The sequence below is a fragment of the Thunnus albacares genome, chromosome 12 (genome assembly GCF_914725855.1).
Source record: "Thunnus albacares chromosome 12, fThuAlb1.1, whole genome shotgun sequence".
Taxonomy (NCBI): Eukaryota; Metazoa; Chordata; class Actinopteri; order Scombriformes; family Scombridae; genus Thunnus; species Thunnus albacares.
The window spans coordinates 31179354-31198617 of record NC_058117.1 but is presented as its reverse complement, the minus strand read 5'-3'; the positions used below and the strand labels follow the sequence as shown (position 1 = coordinate 31198617).

The window sequence follows — 19264 nt, the reverse complement described above, 5'->3', positions numbered from 1 at the left end:
TTATCTGTCCGCCGCAGGGGCTGATGGGAGGTTTGAGGAGCTGTTAGAAACCACGTGGCCCTCAACTGATCTCACAGCTCGTCCTTGTTTGGCCTCAGCTGCATCAGAGCGCCACTTCTCCCCAGGTTCACCAGAGGAAACACCACAGCACAAAATGCTTTTCCTCCCAGCTGCTGCTCTGTGCTGTCTGTGTTCAGGTGAGTGTTTCCAGCCAATCAGGAGCCAACAAACTCAACCTTTAACAAACACTGTCACACTCACCTTCATCTGTGTGTCTGTTTCTCTACAGCGCTGGTTGCCATGGCAGCAGAGCTGATTCAGGATGATTTAACATTGACCAGAAGAGCTGGTAAAAATGTCTCCTTCAGCTGTGGAGGAACTGACCAGTGTGACAGTACATACCCATTAGTAATCTGGTACCAGAAGAAAGACACAGAAACATTCACAGTGATCCTTCATATTGACAAGAGGGATGATAAAGAATACAAAGATTACAATCATCCTCAGAAAGATGATTTCTCAGCTGTATATAAACAGAACAGCAGTGAGTTGCAGATTCAGACAGTTCAACCCTCACATTCAGCCACCTACTACTGCTCCTGTTGGAAGAAAGATACCCACAGTGAGAAATGATCCCTGCAGCCTGTACAAAAACCTCCAGATGAACAGATGTCAAACAGTGACAGGAAGAGAGCAGTAAACCACAGCCCAGGTTCACATATTTCACCTCCATCTCAGCCAGAGTCACAAACAAACTGAGCTGAGGACTAAATGTTTGTCTGTTGGTGTCAGGATTTTGATTTAAACATTATATTTCATTGATATTATTTATCAGCTATTTCAGCAGGTTTCCTGTTGTTCCACGCAGTGAGAACAAAGGAGCAACACAGAAGCACAATGATACAACAAGATGAAGACAAACAAACAAACAAACAACAATATAACACAGATAAAAGAGACAAATAATGGAGAGATCAAAAGTGAAACTTTATTAACTTTTGATTTAATAACAAGAATTGAGAAAATAATAAATAGAAAAAGATGTTTGACAGAGTTGAAAGTTTGAGATGAAGATAAAAATGGTCTTTTTTGACCTGCTGCTGGAATAAAGTTCATTCCTCCTTCACAATAATAATCTGCTGTTAATGAAAACACTTCCTGTGGCTCTTTCACAATAAAAGCCTTCAGGCAGCATTCTTCACGTCACATCTTTGAACAGATTTCAACAGATAATTTCACTTTAGTAAAAGATTCAACACAATTCTTGGATTTATGACAATTTCCCCTCAACAGAAATGTGGTAAATGTAAATGGATTTTGCTCTGTGAGCAGCTGAGACTGTCTTCACAAGAGAAACGACAGCAGACACTGTTTGTTTCTTTTAACACGACCACCATCATTTCCTGACTTTAACCACGTGTTTATTATTGTAACCATGACAACGCAGCTCCCCTCATCTTAAAAAGGAAGTCATTTTAACCCAAACCATGATCTTTACCTAAACCTAACTAAACCTTAACCACAGGTTCTGATGTTTACTGTCCATATTCTAAGACAAATGGCTCCACTACAGCATTTACTATTAGAAATTTAATCCTTTATGTGATTCAAAATGTTAAACATCAATTGATTGACAAACAAACAAAAACTACAGCTCCTATGAAAATGTACCTGCATGGCAGCACAGGTACTAATGTCATCCTAACTTGGTTTAGTTCATAATACTCAACAAATCTCCTCAAATGTGAACTTTACAACTTTTGAACTTTAATTTTTTTATTTAACAAAACAGTAAAGTTGCAGCCGGACAGATAAACAATGAGCTGAAACTCACTATAAAGCTCCGTAAAGCCGAGAGGAGCTGCAGAGTCACTGATAATTCTCTGTAGGTTCATCACTACGAGCCACGACCAACACATTACACACTGACACATCATGGTTATTATAAAAATATTGATTATAGCAGCTTTAAGTAATTTGCATCATTACAAATGTCAGTTTGATTTTAAATGAGCTCTTAGTTGAGTTTAAATGTTGACCTGATGGTGGCGCTAGAGGAAAAGTCAGAGGATCAAAGTTATTATAATTCATCCTGAGGGGAACATGAATATTTCTACTAAATTACATGACAATCCATCCAATAGATGAAAAGATATTTCAGTCTGGACCAAACATGTCAACCTGCTGGTGGCGCTAGATTCAAAGTTAGAATCAATCAAGTCAAATAAATAATTGAATCCTCTGGGGACCGTGAACGTCTGCACAACATTTAATGAACAATCCATCCGTCCTTTGATCCACAATCAGATCCAATGGATCTGCACTTAAGTGGTGGACCGACCAACCGACTGACATTAGCATCCATATAGTCACACTGCTAATGTGGCTAAAATCAAATAAAAGAAGAGACAGTCATGTTGATATGAACATTAGAGAAACACATCATGGAGATGAAATATGATACTGGTTCATAATTTGGATTCGTTCACCTCAGCTGACACATTCAACAGCAGACAGGTTTTTGTCACAGTCTCATTCACTGTGGGAGGAAACCTCTACCCCATCTTTGGCTCTGGAACTAAACTGTATGTAGGTAAGACTAAACTTTCATTTTCCTTCAGTTGTTTTATTGAACAAGTTGAAAATGTGTTTTTAGTTTTAGTTTCTGCTGCTTCAGGCTTTACATGTTAGTTTTTTCATATTTAGTAAAGAATTCTTGATGCAGCCATTCTTCCATAAAACTAATCAATAACTCCTGAAAAGAGCTTCAAATCTCACTGCACACCACAAGTTCTTCTTTATTTATGCATCACATCAAAGTTGGTTTACAGCCAAAAAGTCTGATATCAGTAATGTTACAAATAAACAGTATTTAATAATCTCACTGATTCAGCAGCAGCTCCTGTTTATTAAAAACAAGATGATATATGATGTGAAACATCATTTAATAAATGTTCCTAAATGTCATTTTAGAAGCAAATAGTGATAAATATATTGTGTGTTAAATATACAGTATATATTTGTAAATGGTAAAATGTATCTCATGATAATTGTGTGTTTATGATGATAAATATGTCTTTTAGTGGAAGATAAATTAATGCATGAAGGCAAACTCATTTTAAATGTGTGATTAAACTAAATATAATTTATAGATAAAATGTATAATTGTATATCTTAATCCATATTTAATATAAATCATATTCGTTTATGAAATCAACATGATGTCAAATATATAATGTAAAAAAAAAAATAGAAAGTGTTTGATAGAAAATATAATGAATCAGATAATTTACATGTTGTAATTTAATTATATTTATATTATTATATTATATTTTATTTACATATCTGAACATGTTGTGGTAATTGTGTTTTATATAAAAGCTAAAACTCTTTAAAAAGTTGTTCAAAGTATTGATGTATTGTGTGTCTGATTAGAGTAAAGTATATGCTGGTAAATATACTTCATATAAACACTATAATCATTTACAAATGTAACATAAATATAATATATTTTAACCGAGTAATAAAACTATACTTTAAATTTTACTAAGACAAATGTCATCATATTATATTATATTATATTATATTATATTATATTATATTATATTATATTATATTATATTATATTATATTAGACGTATCTGAACATGGTAGTCGTGGTGGTGGTAATATTGTTTTAAGTAAAAGATCAAACTCATGTTAAAATTATTGATTGATTTTTATTAATTAAAGTATATGTTGGTAAATATATTTCACATAAAACACTATAATCACTAGCAAATGTATTTTATATGAGGCTGTTATGTCATGATATATTTTATATTTATAAACTCTATTATATTAGTAACTAATGTTGTAGTAAATATTGATAAAGTGTTAAATGATGTTTTAATCTTTATATATGACATATGATGAGCTTCCATGATGCTTTAGTTTGATATGATTATTGATACAGTGTCCAGTAGATGATGTTTGTGGTGTATTGATGAGTAGTTTAGTGATCATGTAGTTTCCAGGATCAGACTGAATGCAGTGCAGTGCTGTAAGCTGCTGTTGACTGTGTGAATGTGTGTCTGTGCTGCTTGTTGCTGCTGTCAAACTTCAGATGAGCAGGTAGTGAAGCCCGTGGTGAGCGTGTACCCAGCAGCATCCAGAGCCCACCTGGAGGGGAAGAGCTCCCTGCTGTGTCTGGCCTCAGCCATGTCTCCTCCTCTGGTCCAGTTCTCCTGGAAAAGACAGAAGAAGAACGGCACGCTGGAGAATCTGACCCTTGCTGAGGGACAGCAGCTGGAGCTCAGAGAGCCGGGACGCACCGTCGCCATCCTGCTGCTCAATCAGCAAGAGAACAGCACATATAAATACCGCTGCTACGTCAAGCACGAGGGGGGAACAGTGGAGGCCCAAACAGAACAAGGTAATGAAGGCTTGGTGACTGTGTTCAGCAGTGATTCAGCTTCATCTGGAGACGCTGTCAGAGAGAGCAGAGGAGCAGAGCACTGACATTTCTCACTGCAACTCCAAACATTTGACTCCTTTTGTGTTTCAGAGCTTCCAGCTCCAGCAGCCTCCTGTCCTCCAGAGAGAGAGCCAGCAGACCTGCCAGCTCTGCAGCAAGCTGACTGTAAGATCACCTGCTGCCTCTCTGCATGCTCTGACAGCTCCAATGTCCTGCTGCAGTTAGGGCTGCATATCAGTCTGTTCACTTTCTGCTCATCATTGAAGGATTTAAACATACACTCCCTGATTCTGTTAGAGTGTCCCACAGCACAACAAGTCCCACTGAGAGAGCTTTCACTTCACAGGCTGACAAATAACACCTTTTGGGGGCGCTATACTCAGTTTTAGGCCTCAAGGGTGATAGAACAAGTTTAGGGAGTATATCTTAAAGCTCCACTAATCAATAGTTTTATATTAAGAATGAATCTAATGACTAAATGAGCTTTTTAGCCTCTTTTAGCTCCTAGTTGTGGTTTTGCAGCACATTTCCTGTCTGCTTCAGTCTCAGTGTTTCCAGCAGCAGCAGCTGTTTCCTGATAAACCCACTGTACACTAGCTGCCCAGCAGCAAACAGCAGACAGACCATAATATGTCAGAGAGGAGTTTGTTAGCTTGTTGTGGAGTTTTTCTGCCCCCAAGTGGTGAAAACTTCAAATCTATAGTAACCTGTGTGTTTTTAAACAGTATTTGGACTTTGCTTTTTATCCTTCAGTGATATTAATTGTTATAAATTGTAGTTAGTTGTGGATTCAAAAGTTATTTTAAGTTGAAAACAGGAAATCAAATCCTGTTTGGGGCCCCTAAAAAGCTGGGTCCGGCCCTGACTTGTTGTATTTAATAAGGGCCTTTGAGCTGTCAGTCAAACTGTAGTCGACCCCTGTCTTCATGTAAAGCTGGTCGTCCCGTCTGGAAAAGTCCAAGTTCTACTGAAGAAAATGTGATGATATTGTGATGAAATGTCCACAGTTGAACAGACTGAAACAGTGTGGAGAGAAGACTGACCTGTGTGTGTGTGTGTGTGTGTGTGTGTGTGTGTGTGTGTGTGTGTGTCAGTGTCCTTCCAGTCTCAGTGCCAGGTGAAGCTGCTCTGTGTGCTGTACACAGTGTTGATAGTGAAGAGTCTGGTGTACTGCTGTGGACTCTCTCTGCTGATGATCCTCAGAAACAAGGGACCGTCCACCAACTGCACACATGCTGACTGACTGTTTTCTGCTCACCTTTTCTCACCATCACATCTCATCAGTTCATCTCATTTATCACTTTGATCAGTGTTCACAAATGTCACTTATGATGTGTTGTAGTTGGTTTTACTTTTTCTCTCTTTATGCACAAGTTAGATACAGTTGTGCTGAATATATAAATACATATATACACATATATATTTACAAATTAAACCTTAACAGTTACTTTTTTAGCTCAGGTTTGTTTTGTTTCCTACTTTTAATGTTGACTTGTAATATAAAAAAAATAAAAATATACATATAAAATATAATTTAGTTTTTAGTGTTTTTCAAACTTTTATTGCATTTATTATTTTGTATTCAATACATTCTGCAAAGTTAGATTTGTCTTTTTAATTCATAACTTTGATATTCTTAATAAACTGTAACATCACAGTGTCTGTGTTTTATGAAGTTCTTTGTTTTTGTTGATTTTCCTTCAAAATTTGTGTCTCTGAACTGATTTTAATGTGTTATGCCCCCAAAAATACAGTATATTTGCAAATAACACCTGAACAGCTACTAATTATATAATTTTATTGCAGTGTTATAATGCTCTAGTTGATTCCAAATCAATAGTAACTTCTCAATGAACAATAAAAAAAACATATAATTAAATAAGAACTATGGTTAAATATTTTACACCTTTCATTTTTTATTTAGTTGATTATCTTGTTGTTGTAACTTATCATACAATTGTCATTTTTAAATGTGATAATTTCAATAATCTGTCTAGTTATTTGCAAATTGGTTGAATTTTCTTTTATTATAGATTTTCTAATATTAGAATTACATTTGAATATATTTAACTAAAATGGAAGGAGTCTCTGTCTGTCTGTATGTATGCGTGTCCTTCGATTTTCTCTACAACAGTTCATCCGATCGACTTCATACTTGTCTGGTGTTTTGCTGAGGACACAATGAAGTGCAGCGTCGAGTGTGAAGTTGTTTGGATGAGCGGTTCTCGAGAAATCTGCAAGCAGCAACACCAGAAGCCAAGTAATCAACCCATTTATAACAGACATATTTTGAACAAACACTGCACTAGTACAAATTAATATTAGAATATCAGAATTAAAAGCAACTTTAAAAAATAAAGATCTTAATGAATCTGAAAACAGACATTTTTTAAAACCTTTTTTATTTTAAAGCACGTGAAATTGAACTTTGATTTATAAACTGATATTCAGTAGCAGATAATATTGTGAAATTTTATTAAAGATATTGGATTATACAGAATGGTGGTAAAAAAGATTCATTCATTAGACTACAAATAGCCTCTAAATGATTGTAACTGTAACACAAATATTCAGATCAGACTAAAATGATGTATGTTGCGCAAAATATTTACAGTGGAAAAACATATTTGGATCATATTTAAGTAATATTTAGTCTAAATATCTTATATACTTTATTTTATATATTCATATTGCATATAGAATGCATATGTCAAATAATCGGGCTGTTTAACTGCAGGGTGCAACATGTGGAAAAATAAATGACACAAAAATAACAAAAAAGAATGAAAAATGATGAAATTACATCCAGCTGTTTTTTCCTACAGAGGTGAAAAGTAAATAAATACATTTACTCAGTTAATGTACTCAAGTACAGTTTTACAGTACTTGTATTTAACTTGAGTTTTTCCATTTCAAACTACTTTAAACCTCTACTACACAACACTTCAGAGGAAAATATTGTGTTTTTGTTGCTGTAGTTACTTTTGAGATTAATATTTTAAATTTAAATACAAAAAAAAGATATAGTAACTTAAAAAATACAATAAATCAGTAAAGCAGTGTGTAGTTGTGTCTCCTCATGTTGCAGATGGGTTGTTATCAGTTCCACCAAAGAGACATGTAGACGACACCTGACTTTAAACTCTTCTGAACCCTCCGGTGGCTTCGTCTTCACAAACTAACCCTCAGAACTTTATTTTTAATTCTAGTAGAGATCACAAAGCTTCCAAAAATATCAAATCTGTCAGGATGATATTTGAGGAAATGTGTCTAAACTCAGGGTTAAAAGAGAACGTCAATGAATGCATGATACCATCAGATGATGCAGGAAATTCAATTTATTTATTAAACTGAAATGTAAAACCACACAGCAGCAGCAGCAGCCTTATCTGTCTGCCGCAGGGGCTGATGGGAGGTTTGAGGAGCTGTTAGAAACCACGTGGCCCTCGTCTGATCTCACAGCTCGTCCTTGTTTGGCCTCAGCTGCATCAGAGCGCCACTTCTCCCCAGGTTCACCAGAGGAAACACCACTGCACAAAATGCTTTTCCTCCCAGCTGCTGCTCTGTGCTGTCTGTGTTCAGGTGAGTGTTTCCAGCCAATCAGGAGCCAACAAACTCAACCTTTAACAAACACTGTCACACTGACCTTCATCTGTGTGTCTGTTTCTCTACAGCGCTGGTTGCCATGGCAGCAGACCTGATTCAGAAAGATTTAACATTGACCAGGAGAGCTGGTAAAAAAGTCTCCTTCAGCTGTGGAGGAACTAACGAGTGTAGAAATTCATATGTATTCTGGTAGGGAAGAAAGACACAGACACATTCACAAGGATTCTTCGTATTGATATGTCGAATGGTGAAGAATATAAAGGTTACAGTCATCCTCAGAAAAATGATTTCACAGGTGTAAAAAATGAGAACGTCTATGAGTTGAAGATTCAGACAGTTCAACTCTCACATTCAGCCACCTACTACTGCTCATGTTGGGATGTTACCCACAGTGAGAAATGATCCCTGCAGCCTGTACAAAAACCTCCAGATGAACAGATGTCAAACAGTGTTTGTGACAGGAAGAGAGCAGTAAACCACGGCCCAGGTTCACATATTTCACCTCCATCTCAGCCAGAGTCACAAACAAACTGAGCTGAGGACTAAATGTTTGTCTGTTGGTGTCAGGATTTTGATTTAAACATTATATTTCATTGATATTATTTATCAGCTATTTCAGCAGGTTTCCTGTTGTTCCACACAGTGAGAACAAAGGAGCAACACAGAAGCACAATGATACAACAAGATGAAGACAAACAAACAAACAAACAACAATATAACACAGATAAAAGAGACAAATAATGGAGAGATCAAAAGTGAAACTTTATTAACATTTGATTTAATAACAAAAATTGACAAAATAATAAATAGAAAAATATGTTTGACAGAGTTGAAAGTTTGAGATGAAGATAAAAATGGTCTTCTTTGACCTGCTGCTGGAATAAAGTTCATTCCTCCTTCACAATAATAATCTGCTGTTAATGAAAACACTTCCTGTGTCTCTTTCACAATAAAAGCCTTCAGGCAGCATTCTTCACGTCTCATCTTTGAGCCGATTTCAACAGATAATTTCACTAAAATTATCTGTAAAAGATTCAACACAATTCTTGGATTTATGACAATTTCCCCTCAACAGAAATGTGGTAAATGTAAATGGATTTTGCTCTGTGAGCAGCTGAGACTGTCTTCACAAGAGAAACGACAGCAGACACTGTTTGTTTCTTTTAACACGACCACCATCATTTCCTAACTTTAACCACGTGTTTATTATTGTAACCATGACGACGCAACTCCCCTTATCTTAAGGAGGTTCACTAACTGAGACCACACCGAGAACATTAGATTTCAATAGTCTAATTGAGATAATGAAAGAGAGCTGATATGTTGATGGATGGGTTGGAGAACCTGATGAAGGATTAGGGATGGAGGGATGAAGTGATGGGGAGAGGAAAGGGGTGAGGTGTGAGAGTTGAGGAACATAGAATGGAGGGTTAAGGGACGATGATGGCTGTATGGTATGTCGACTGGACGACGACTGCCGACAGTAGGGAGGTAGGAGGGAACAGGGGGGAGAGGTTGAGACTTCGAGTGGGGGAACTGTCTCTCCGGTCCATCGCCTGGATAGAGCCCCCAAAAAGAACTTCATGCGGAGATTTGTTCAAGAATGTGGCTGGAGTATGGTTCTGGAGAAATCGCCGACTTGTGCAAAACTTGCAGGTTTGCAACCAGGAATATGTGGCAACTCACCTGGTTTGGCGGTGGAGAGCGGGTCTTGTGGATATGCGTGGTGGGCTAACCTCTGGTTTATGTAGGTTTGAATTGTTCTGAAGGCTCGAATAAGAATTTACGTGAAAAGAAAAGTGGGGCAAGAGAAGCCAAGCTGGTTGGTTTGCTTGCTTAAGGTTAAATATGAGGGTGTCTGGGAGTGGCCTCCTTGTCTCCAAAGAATGAATGGGAATATCAGACGTCGTTGCATGCTGGCAGGCCAGGATGATGATGATGATGATGATGATGATGATGATGAAGTCGGGGGCAAGCGCATCGACTTAAGGCTGGGTTCGGCCTTACTGACCTTTGGATAGCAACGATATAGCGTGGGAACGAGGATGACTAAGACCTCTTTTGCCCCCAAAGAAGGGCTTCGATGATGACTTGACGTGGTTCATTGAGCAGGGTGGAGGGGGGGCAGTTGAGGTGGCCGACTGGAGGTGAACCACCTAAACTGCTGTAACCCCGGAAACAGAGAGAGACACTGAGTCAGTGCAGCTGTATGTTGTGAGAACAGGCAATGTGGTTGTCTCCGGAAGGGTCGAGTGTCAGGACTTGGTGGAAACTGTGGGACAATCACGTACGAAATGGATGGAAATGGGTGGTCTGGCGGTTGAGATGGTTCTTTGGAGTTAATGGCAATTAGTGCTTTAGGATATAGTGGTGTCATGGACCGTGGTTGGTGGGGTTCTGAGGGCCACTGCACCTAACATAGGCACCACTGAAGGAAGGATACTGTACGTGGGTATCGACAGGCGTGATGCACCTGGATGGGTACGATGGCCGTCGGAGGTGAGAAGAGAAGTGCGTGGCCTGCGATGAGCTTTAGCTGTCAAGACTTTAGTAGCCTGTGATGGGGCTTGAGACTGTCAGGACCTGCAAAGCCTGCTGCATGAAGGGAGTCGAAGAAGGGGGGAAAAAGGGGGAGATGGTTGGGTGTGGGGGCTGAGTGCGAACTGTGGGATAACCGTTTAAAGGAAAACTGATGGTCTGGATGGCTCTTTGGAGTTAACCGAATGGAGTGGGTCGGAAGAAGGAAGCTCCGTGGCCCGCTGATGTCATGAACTAGTGGTGGGGGAATAGAGGCTGACTGGAGCACTGAATTGATGATGAATGGTTGTATTGGAGATGATTCGTTGTGTTGAAGCATTTTATATAGTCGGTTGGCGGCAATGAAAGAGTGAGGGCGCACCCTCCATGGTGCCTTGAGATTCAGATGAAGGTAGAATGGATGAAAAGAAAATGGATGGATTTGAGTGGGCCATGTCAGCTGTGGCTAGAAAGCGAAGAACGAAAAGATGCTGTTTTATGGATAATATGGGAGGATGGAAGCCGAAGTGATATAGGAGGAAATGATAGAAAGTCTGGAGGGAGGCACGGGGGATGAAGGGGTGAGGGTTGGAGGGATGAAGGGTGGGGAACTCAATTCAATTCTATAATATAGCGCTGAATTACGACGAGGTCGTCACGTGGCACTTTAGCGTAAAGCAGGTCTAGACCATTCTCTTTAATTAACAGAGACCCAACAATTCCCCCGTGAGCAAGCACTTGGCGACGGCGGTGAGGAAAAACTCCCCTTTAACGGGAAGAAACCTCAAGCAGAACCTGGCTCTAGGTGGGCTGCCATCTGCTTTGACCGGTTGGGTTAGAAAAAAACAAACAAACAAAAAAGAACAAACAAAAATGGGGGGGGGGGGGGGTGAAGGAGGTAAGGATGAAAAACGAGAGGGTGAGGGTAAAAGTAGGGTGGAAAAGGAGGAAGGATAGAGTTAGAGGGATGAGGGGAGGGGGACGGGATGGAGGGGGAAGGGAGAGGGTTGGGGGTGTGAGGATGAGGGGATGAGGGTCCAGGGATGAAGGGATGGGGGAAGAAGGAGATATTTAGCATACTGGTCGAGAGAGAAAGGGAGGAAAAGAAGAGAGAGAAAGGGAGGAAAGGAAGGGAAAGGAGAGAGAGATGATAGTGATGGGGGTTGAAGGATGAAGGGTCGAGGGATGAAGGATGAGGGGATGCATGTATGGCTGTGGGCATGAGGTCGCTCGACCTGGCCCTCGGCAAATGTGGGAGCCGTCCGCTGCTCCGCTGTAGTGGGCGGTGTGGTGCCGTGGGTGTGCCCCGTATCAGAGACGTTAGGCAGGGAACCTGGAGGTGAGCAGCTGGATACATCGGTGATGAGCTGGAGGCTGTGTGGAGCAGGAAAAGCACGGCTTTTGAGACGAGGAGGTGGTGTCTGAGTCGGGTAGACTTACAGCACTGCACTGCATTCAGTCTGATCCCGGAAACTACATGATTAAAATTAATTTTCAACTATTTAACAATTAGATATTTAAGATCTGATTACGCAAATGTGTTTATCATCCTCTTAAACTACTCAATGTACTCTCAATTCAGTATTTACACCTTCCAGTTCAAGGAAAAATACTAATATTTTTTCAAAAACTACAATTCCTCAGAGCTGCCCCATGCAGCTTGATACAAATCAGCACCACAGTTGTGGTTCTTCCAGGTTGCAAAGTAGGGTTATAAAATATGGCCATAAAAAGATATATCTACTGAATTTATCAAATATCTAGCAAAGCTGAAATAGTAATTACACTGTATCTGGATGATCTAAGTTAAGAAAAAGTAACGATGTTGGTTTATTACAGATATTTTAGGTACACTGTAAGAAATGGCTGCGAAATCCACAGTAATTTGCTGTATTTCTGCACGGTTAATTGCTGTAAATATTTTTACATTATAGTATTGTGTATTAGGCCGACAAAGACAGTAATCATAATGATACTGTAGAAATCACAGTAGTGAACACACTACTGTAGAAAATCACAGTAATCATTATGTTACTGTAGAAAATTACAGTAACTATTTCGTACTGTAGAAAATCTCAGTAGCGATATTTTACCGTAGAAAATCACTGTAACCATTATGTTACTGTAAGAAATCACACCAAACGTATGTTACCGTAGAAGATCACAGTAACTATTTTAGTACTGTAGAAAATCACAGTAACCGTATGTTACTGTAGAGAATCACAGTAACCATACATTACGGTAGAAAATCACTATAATCATTATGGTACTGTAAGAAATCACAGTAACCATATGTTACTATAGAAAATTACAGTAACTATTTTAGTATTGTAGAAAATCAAAGTAATCATTATGTTACTGTAGAAAATCACAGTAACTGTTTTAGTACTGTAGAAAATCACAGTAACCATATGTTACTGTAGAAAATCACAGTAACTATTTTGGTACTGTAGAAAATCACAGTAACCATTATGTCGTTGTAGAAAATCACAGTGACTATTTTAGTACTGTAGAAAATCACAGTAACCATATGTTATTGTAGAAAACCACAGTGACTATTTTAGTATTGTAAAAAATCAAAGTAACCATTATGTTACGGTAGAAAATCACAGTAACCATTATGTTACTGTAGAAAATCACAGTAACTATTTTGGTACTGTAGAAAATCACAGTAACCATATGTTACGGTAGAAAATCACTGTTGGACCTTGGCTACAACTTTGGCTATCAGCAATAATTAATGATTATCAAGATAATTATTAATTACTAAAATCAATAAAATTATTAATAAGAATTAATAATGATCGGGCACCACCCTGGAGTCAGGGAAAAAAGATAGCCAATTCAGTCTCAAAGTGTACTAATCTTTCAATTTGGAACTTTGAGTAATAATTAACTTAATAAGTATAAACAACATTACCACATCAATAGCTAATCAAGGTTGAAGGATTTTGAAGTTCTTTACAGAGCAGAGGTTGGCAAAACTCATTCTTGTGCAACGTTAAAACAGACAACAGGCATATCCAATAGCATTTATTTAACAAAGGGTAAAAGGAAAACACACAATATTAATCTAGCTAAGTGTACCTATATACAAGTGTGCGTGTGTGCGTATGTGTGTGTGCGTGTGTATGTGTGTGTGTACTGTAGAAAATCACAGTAACCATATGTTACAGTAGAACATCACTGTAACCATTATGTTGCTGTAAGAAATCACAGTAACCATATGTTACTGTAGAAAATCACAGTAATATTGATACTACTGCAGACACCATTATGTTACTCTATTTGAGGTAGCAGCTTTCCCTTTTGTAAAGAAAATAACTAACTAACTAATAACTAACTAACTAACCAGACACCAAGCTAGTTTTTGTAGTTAAATTATTCACACCGATTTCTGGCTGCTCTGAAGTGTGCTAACATTCTTATGTTAGCTAGTGGTCTGTTAGCTAAGAGAAATCCAAAGTTAACCTGCTTAACCAATGCCTTAATGTTACAGATATTAGCTTTATATATTCTGCCTCATAGCACATGTGAGAGCACTGTAATGTGTATTTAGCCTGTGTCACTCTCTGACTAACTCAACACTGTTATACGAGTTCACTGTGAAAACATCCCCGTTTTTCTCATCCGTATACAGTACAGTACATGTTTTTTACAGAAATACGACAGATCATAAAAGACTACTTTTCCAAGTTTTTTTCTTGCAAATTTGTAACTTTAATCTCTTTAAGAATTTCTGAGATTTTTCTCCCAAATTTAAGACTGAGTTTTTTCTCAGAATATTACCCTCCCTCCCAAAGCTCATTTTTACCTTATGATGGCCCTAATATGCTGCTGTAGTTGTCTGCTTTAATCTTTTATGATTTTCTCTAATTTGTATTTAATTACTATATACGTACTCTCCCTGCTTTCCTTCCAAATAAACTATGTAAATGGTATTTTATAAACAGTAACACTCATTGTTCTTATTTTCTCCCTTCCTCCTTGTGTACAGTTTTAAACTTGTCTTTTTTTAAACTTGCTGCTGAATTTTAAAGCACTTTGAGCTGCATTCTGTGCATGAAAGGTGCTATATAAATGAAGTTCATTCATTCATTCATTCATTCATTTCTGACAGAGTGACAAGGTGTGTTTGCTGCCCCCAGTGGTTGATAAGGCTTTTCTGTCAAAGCTTCAGTAGATGTATTATTATAACACACTGGCTGTTACCAACAGTAAACACAAGTTATCAACACGGACCAAAATCTAAAGGATTCTAACTTCAAATGACAGTCTGAGGATAAAGTACAAGTCAGGAAGAGTATTTTGATTCTTATGGAGGACACTTTTTACCATTGCAGGCTACAGAGTGGCTGAATTTTATATCCTGTATTTATGTTTTGTTTTTTGTTTTTTTTAAATTTTCACAGCTACCGATGTAAAATCATATTTTATTAAACTTACAGACAACATGTTTCATGTATTGGACTGATTAGAAATGTAGCAGGATCTCGCCTCTCTCTACCTCAGTAAGCTGAAATAAAGAGAAATACAACAAAAGAAGAGACAGTCATGTTGATATGAACATTAGAGAAACACATCATGGAGATGAAATATGATACTGGTTAATAATTTGGATTTATTTGCCTCAGCTGACACATTCAACAGCAGACAGGTTTTTGTCACAGTGTGTTTCACTGTGGACGTCATGATCTTTGGCTCTGGAACTAAACTGTTTGTAACAGGTAAGACTAAACTTTCATTTTCCTTCAGTTGTTTTATTGCACAAGTTTTAAGTTTATTTTCTGCTGCTTGAGGATTTACACATTGATTTCCATAATAATTAGAGAATTCATTGTGCAACCATTCTATCATTAAATAAGCATCAGAAAGGAGTTTGTCTTCATATGTTTCTTGGAAACTAAAATCTTTAAACTCTTCCAAATACTCAGAGAAACTCAGCACTGATATTCTAATTTCATTCTGTATTCTCATCAGCTGCTGTTCAATGAAACTTCTTCTCTCTCTCCTGAGAGAAATTAAATTCTAGATGAATGATTGTGGAAGATTTTCCTGCTCTGATCATCTGTTGACTTTTTATACACAATCTTGAGATAATTTAAGTAAATTTCATTGATGAGCAGGATTCTTCAGTCTCATACAGATTCAGAGTTGATTTCATTAAGCTCTCAGTCTCAGTCCGTCATTTCATTTACTACATTTCAATGAAAACTACAATCACTAATTTCATCAACATGGTCAGAAAGTACAAATTATGAATACAGATTTAATGTCAGCAAATTAGGACTTATATATTGTATTTTATTATGGATATATTATGGTCTATGGTGTTATGGTATATATGGAAGTAAATATGTTGTGTTTTATAAGATATATTTAATATGATATAAAATGCAGCTTGACTAATGTTAAAAATTGGAGGCCATACCAACATCTATATTTGATTTTTTAATTATTATCATTAAAGAATTGTGAGCAAAGTGTGAAATAAGCAGGATATTTTACAGCTGAAAACTTGTTAGTGCTGTCTGATGGACAAACTATGTATTACTGGATTATCTTTGTCATCTTTGCTGTGTTATTTCTGGTTATTTATCTGCAGACATGTATGTGGTGATACCAGTTTTTATATATATATATATATATATGTGTTTTTAATGTGTTTGTTTTATTTTATGTTATTATTATTTTATTGTAAATGTATTGGGACCATGCTGCATGGTGATTCTGCACTTTAAAGAAAACTGATTGATACATTTATATATCAATATACTGTACATATGTATTGCTGTGCAAATGTATAGTTTTTCAATCTCATGTATGATGAAGCATGGCATAAAGTTTAGTGATATATATCATAAAATATAGGAAACACAATTTATTTCTATTTTATGATGATGGTTAATATTCTGCATTCTACAAATGTAATTTTATTATATTTTATATTATATTGTTTTTCATGAATTATATGTAACAATTTAAATATTAATGAACAGAACTCTGTGTTGTCATCTTTTATCTAGATGAAGATATATATGAAAATATGTATCAGTGTAGATGATGTTTGTGGTGTATTGATGAGTAGTTTAGTGATCATGTAGTTTCCAGGATCAGACTGAATGCAGTGCAGTGCTGTAAGCTGCTGTTGACTGTGTGAATGTGTGTCTGTGCTGCTTGTTGCTGCTGTCAAGCTTCAGTTGAGCAGGTAGTGAAGCCCGTGGTGAGCGTGTACCCAGCAGCCCACCTGGAGGGGAAGAGCTCCCTGCTGTGTCTGGCCTCAGCCATGTCTCCTCCTCTGGTCCAGTTCTCCTGGAAAAGACAGAAGAACGGCCGGCTGGAGGATCTGAACCCTGCTGAGGGAGAGCAGCTGGAGCTCAGAGAGTCGAGACACACTGCCTCCATCCTGCTGCTCCATCAGCAAGAGAGGAGCACATATAAATACCGCTGCTCTGTCAAGCACGATGGGGGCACAGTGAGGGCCCAAACAGAACAAGGTAATGAAGGCTTGGTGACTGTGTTCAGCAGTGATTCAGCTTCATCTGGAGCCACTGTCAGAGAGAGCAGAGGAGCAGAGCACTGACTAATTTGTTTTTAACTTTATTCTGTTTCAGATGTTTCTACTCTTCCTCCAAAAACAACAGCTCCAACAGCAACTCCAACATCAGCTCCAACAGCAACTCCACCAGCAGTTCCATCAGAATCTCCGACACCAGCTCCATCAGCAGATCCACCAGCAGCTCTTGTCCCGTCTCAGTACCAGGTGAAGCTGCTCTGTGTGCTGTACACAGTGCTGATAGTGAAGAGTCTGGTGTACTGCTGTGGACTCTCTCTGCTGATGATCCTCAGAAACAAGGGACCGTCCACCAACTGCACACATGCTGACTGACTGTTTTCTGCTCGCCCTTTCTCACCATCACATCTCATCAATTCATCTCATTTATCACTTTGATCAGTGTTCACAAATGTCACTTATGACGTGTTGTGGTTGGTTGTAAATTTACGGTTAAGACACAGTTGTCCTAAAACTATAAATACACACACAAACATGTAAATTCTGTAGAATATTGTTATCTTGATGCTTGATTTTGCTGCTTATAGTATTTTTTTCTTTCTTGTGCATTTTCTTTTTAAGACATTATGCAGAGGGTGGCAGGTTTGTCAAAGTCATTCAAAGTAACATCCTCAATAAACTGAAATATCACAGATTCTGTCATTTATAGTCATTCTTGTTTTTATTGATTTCCGTTTGGCTTCACATAATACAAATAATCAGACAGAGAATCAACTATATTGGCCAAGTTTGCTGATACCTACAAGTAATTTGACTCTTGTCGTGAGTAGATCTCAGTAAACTTTCACATAGTACTAAAAACAAGTGTACAGGAAGATACAAAGAAAATTGGAATTATGAACAATATTAATATTATTATGAATGTGGGTTTTGTTATTCAATTAATCATTTATTATAATTAAGGTGGAATATGTGACACCAACAGATGTATATGTGCATTTGTTCTTTTTCTGAATAAGGAACATTTTTTTTGCTCTATTCATTAAAAATGAACAGGAGTTGTTTTTTTTACATACATGTGATGTTTATGTTGCTTTGTAAATATATATCACATATGTTTGTTTGTGTTTTATATTTAATAAAAATATCTTAAATATAATTTAAGTTGGGTTCTTAATATTAGTCATGCATTATTTATTATTATTATTAGGATGTTCAGCACCTCAATCACAGTTTCAACCATTTTATTGTCATCGATTTGTTTAAAGTGAATTGAGTGATTTATTTGTGAACTCAGTACAGACTGTGGGACCTGAGCAGACTGCAGGAGTTTGAACGTCTCCCTTTATTTAATGATGTCAGTTTCTCAGCTCTGAGTTTAGGATTTCAGCTGCTTCTCTCACACATTAATAACACAGATTAAAACTGAGACAGCGAGCGCTGAATTCATACTGAAGTTCCTGGAACGATTCTTTAACCAGAAACGATGGTTGTAACCGTCATTGTGTTAATAAAATGAAAAACCACAGTGAACAGTGTGGAGGCTGCTGAGCAGAAACCCACACGGCCCGTCTGCTGCAGGAAAGGAAGTGTTGATTCGCTGTCAACAGTTTTATATGAGTCCTAATAACCACTGAGAACAGATTCATACCTGCTGCTGTACACTCATGAACTTCCCTCCCTCTCATTTGTCATGTGAGTCTTTTCTCTTGTTGTCTGTAAACCTTTTTTCCACTGAGCCCTCCACCCACACAGTCAAACTGAGCCCAGCCACCAACAAAGGCCACACATCTGGAGGTCTTGTCACTTTTTCTTTTTTGGAGTTTTTAGCAAAGGTACAGGAGGAATGTAATAAAGTACAATTGTGAGGTATTTTACATGAGTATTTCCATTTTATGCTTCTTTATACGTCCACTCCACTACATTTCAGAGGGAGATATTTTACTTTCTACTCCACTACATTTACTTCACAGCTATAAGTACTAGTTACTTTTCAGATTTAGATTTTACTAGTAAAGCTGATGATGTATTTTATATTTGAAATACATTTAGATCACTTCATAGGGATTTATTTTCATTTTACATATAAGGGTTTTTTCAGTGTACAAAAAGCCACATTAAATCCCCTTTGACTCCATGTTTTAAAACAATACAACATGAAACATTTCAAG

At 37.5% G+C, this 19264-nt stretch overlaps 1 protein-coding gene and 1 pseudogene across 1 annotated transcript; both read left to right on the top strand.

The window, feature by feature from the left end:
* The first annotated feature begins 100 nt into the window (after positions 1-100).
* On the top strand, positions 101-5945 carry LOC122994496. The gene is made up of 6 exons (XM_044369212.1): positions 101-197; positions 290-622; positions 2549-2593; positions 4106-4414; positions 4547-4621; positions 5551-5945. The coding sequence occupies exons 1-6, from the start codon at positions 155-157 to the stop codon at positions 5697-5699; spliced, it is 954 nt and encodes a 317-aa protein (XP_044225147.1). The 5' UTR covers positions 101-154; the 3' UTR covers positions 5700-5945.
* A 1913-nt stretch (positions 5946-7858) lies between these two features.
* LOC122994479 lies at positions 7859-17468 on the top strand (annotated as a pseudogene).
* The last annotated feature ends 1796 nt before the right edge of the window (positions 17469-19264 follow it).

Coding starts and splice junctions, on each gene's coding strand:
- LOC122994496 (XM_044369212.1), top strand. CDS start 155: ATGCTTTTCCTCCCAGCTGCTGCTCTGTGCTGTCTGTGTTCAG. Junction 2,594..4,105: donor TGGAACTAAACTGTATGTAG/GTAAGACTAAAC, acceptor GTCAAACTTCAG/ATGAGCAGGTAGTGAAGCCC. Junction 4,622..5,550: donor AGCTCTGCAGCAAGCTGACT/GTAAGATCACCT, acceptor TGTGTGTGTCAG/TGTCCTTCCAGTCTCAGTGC.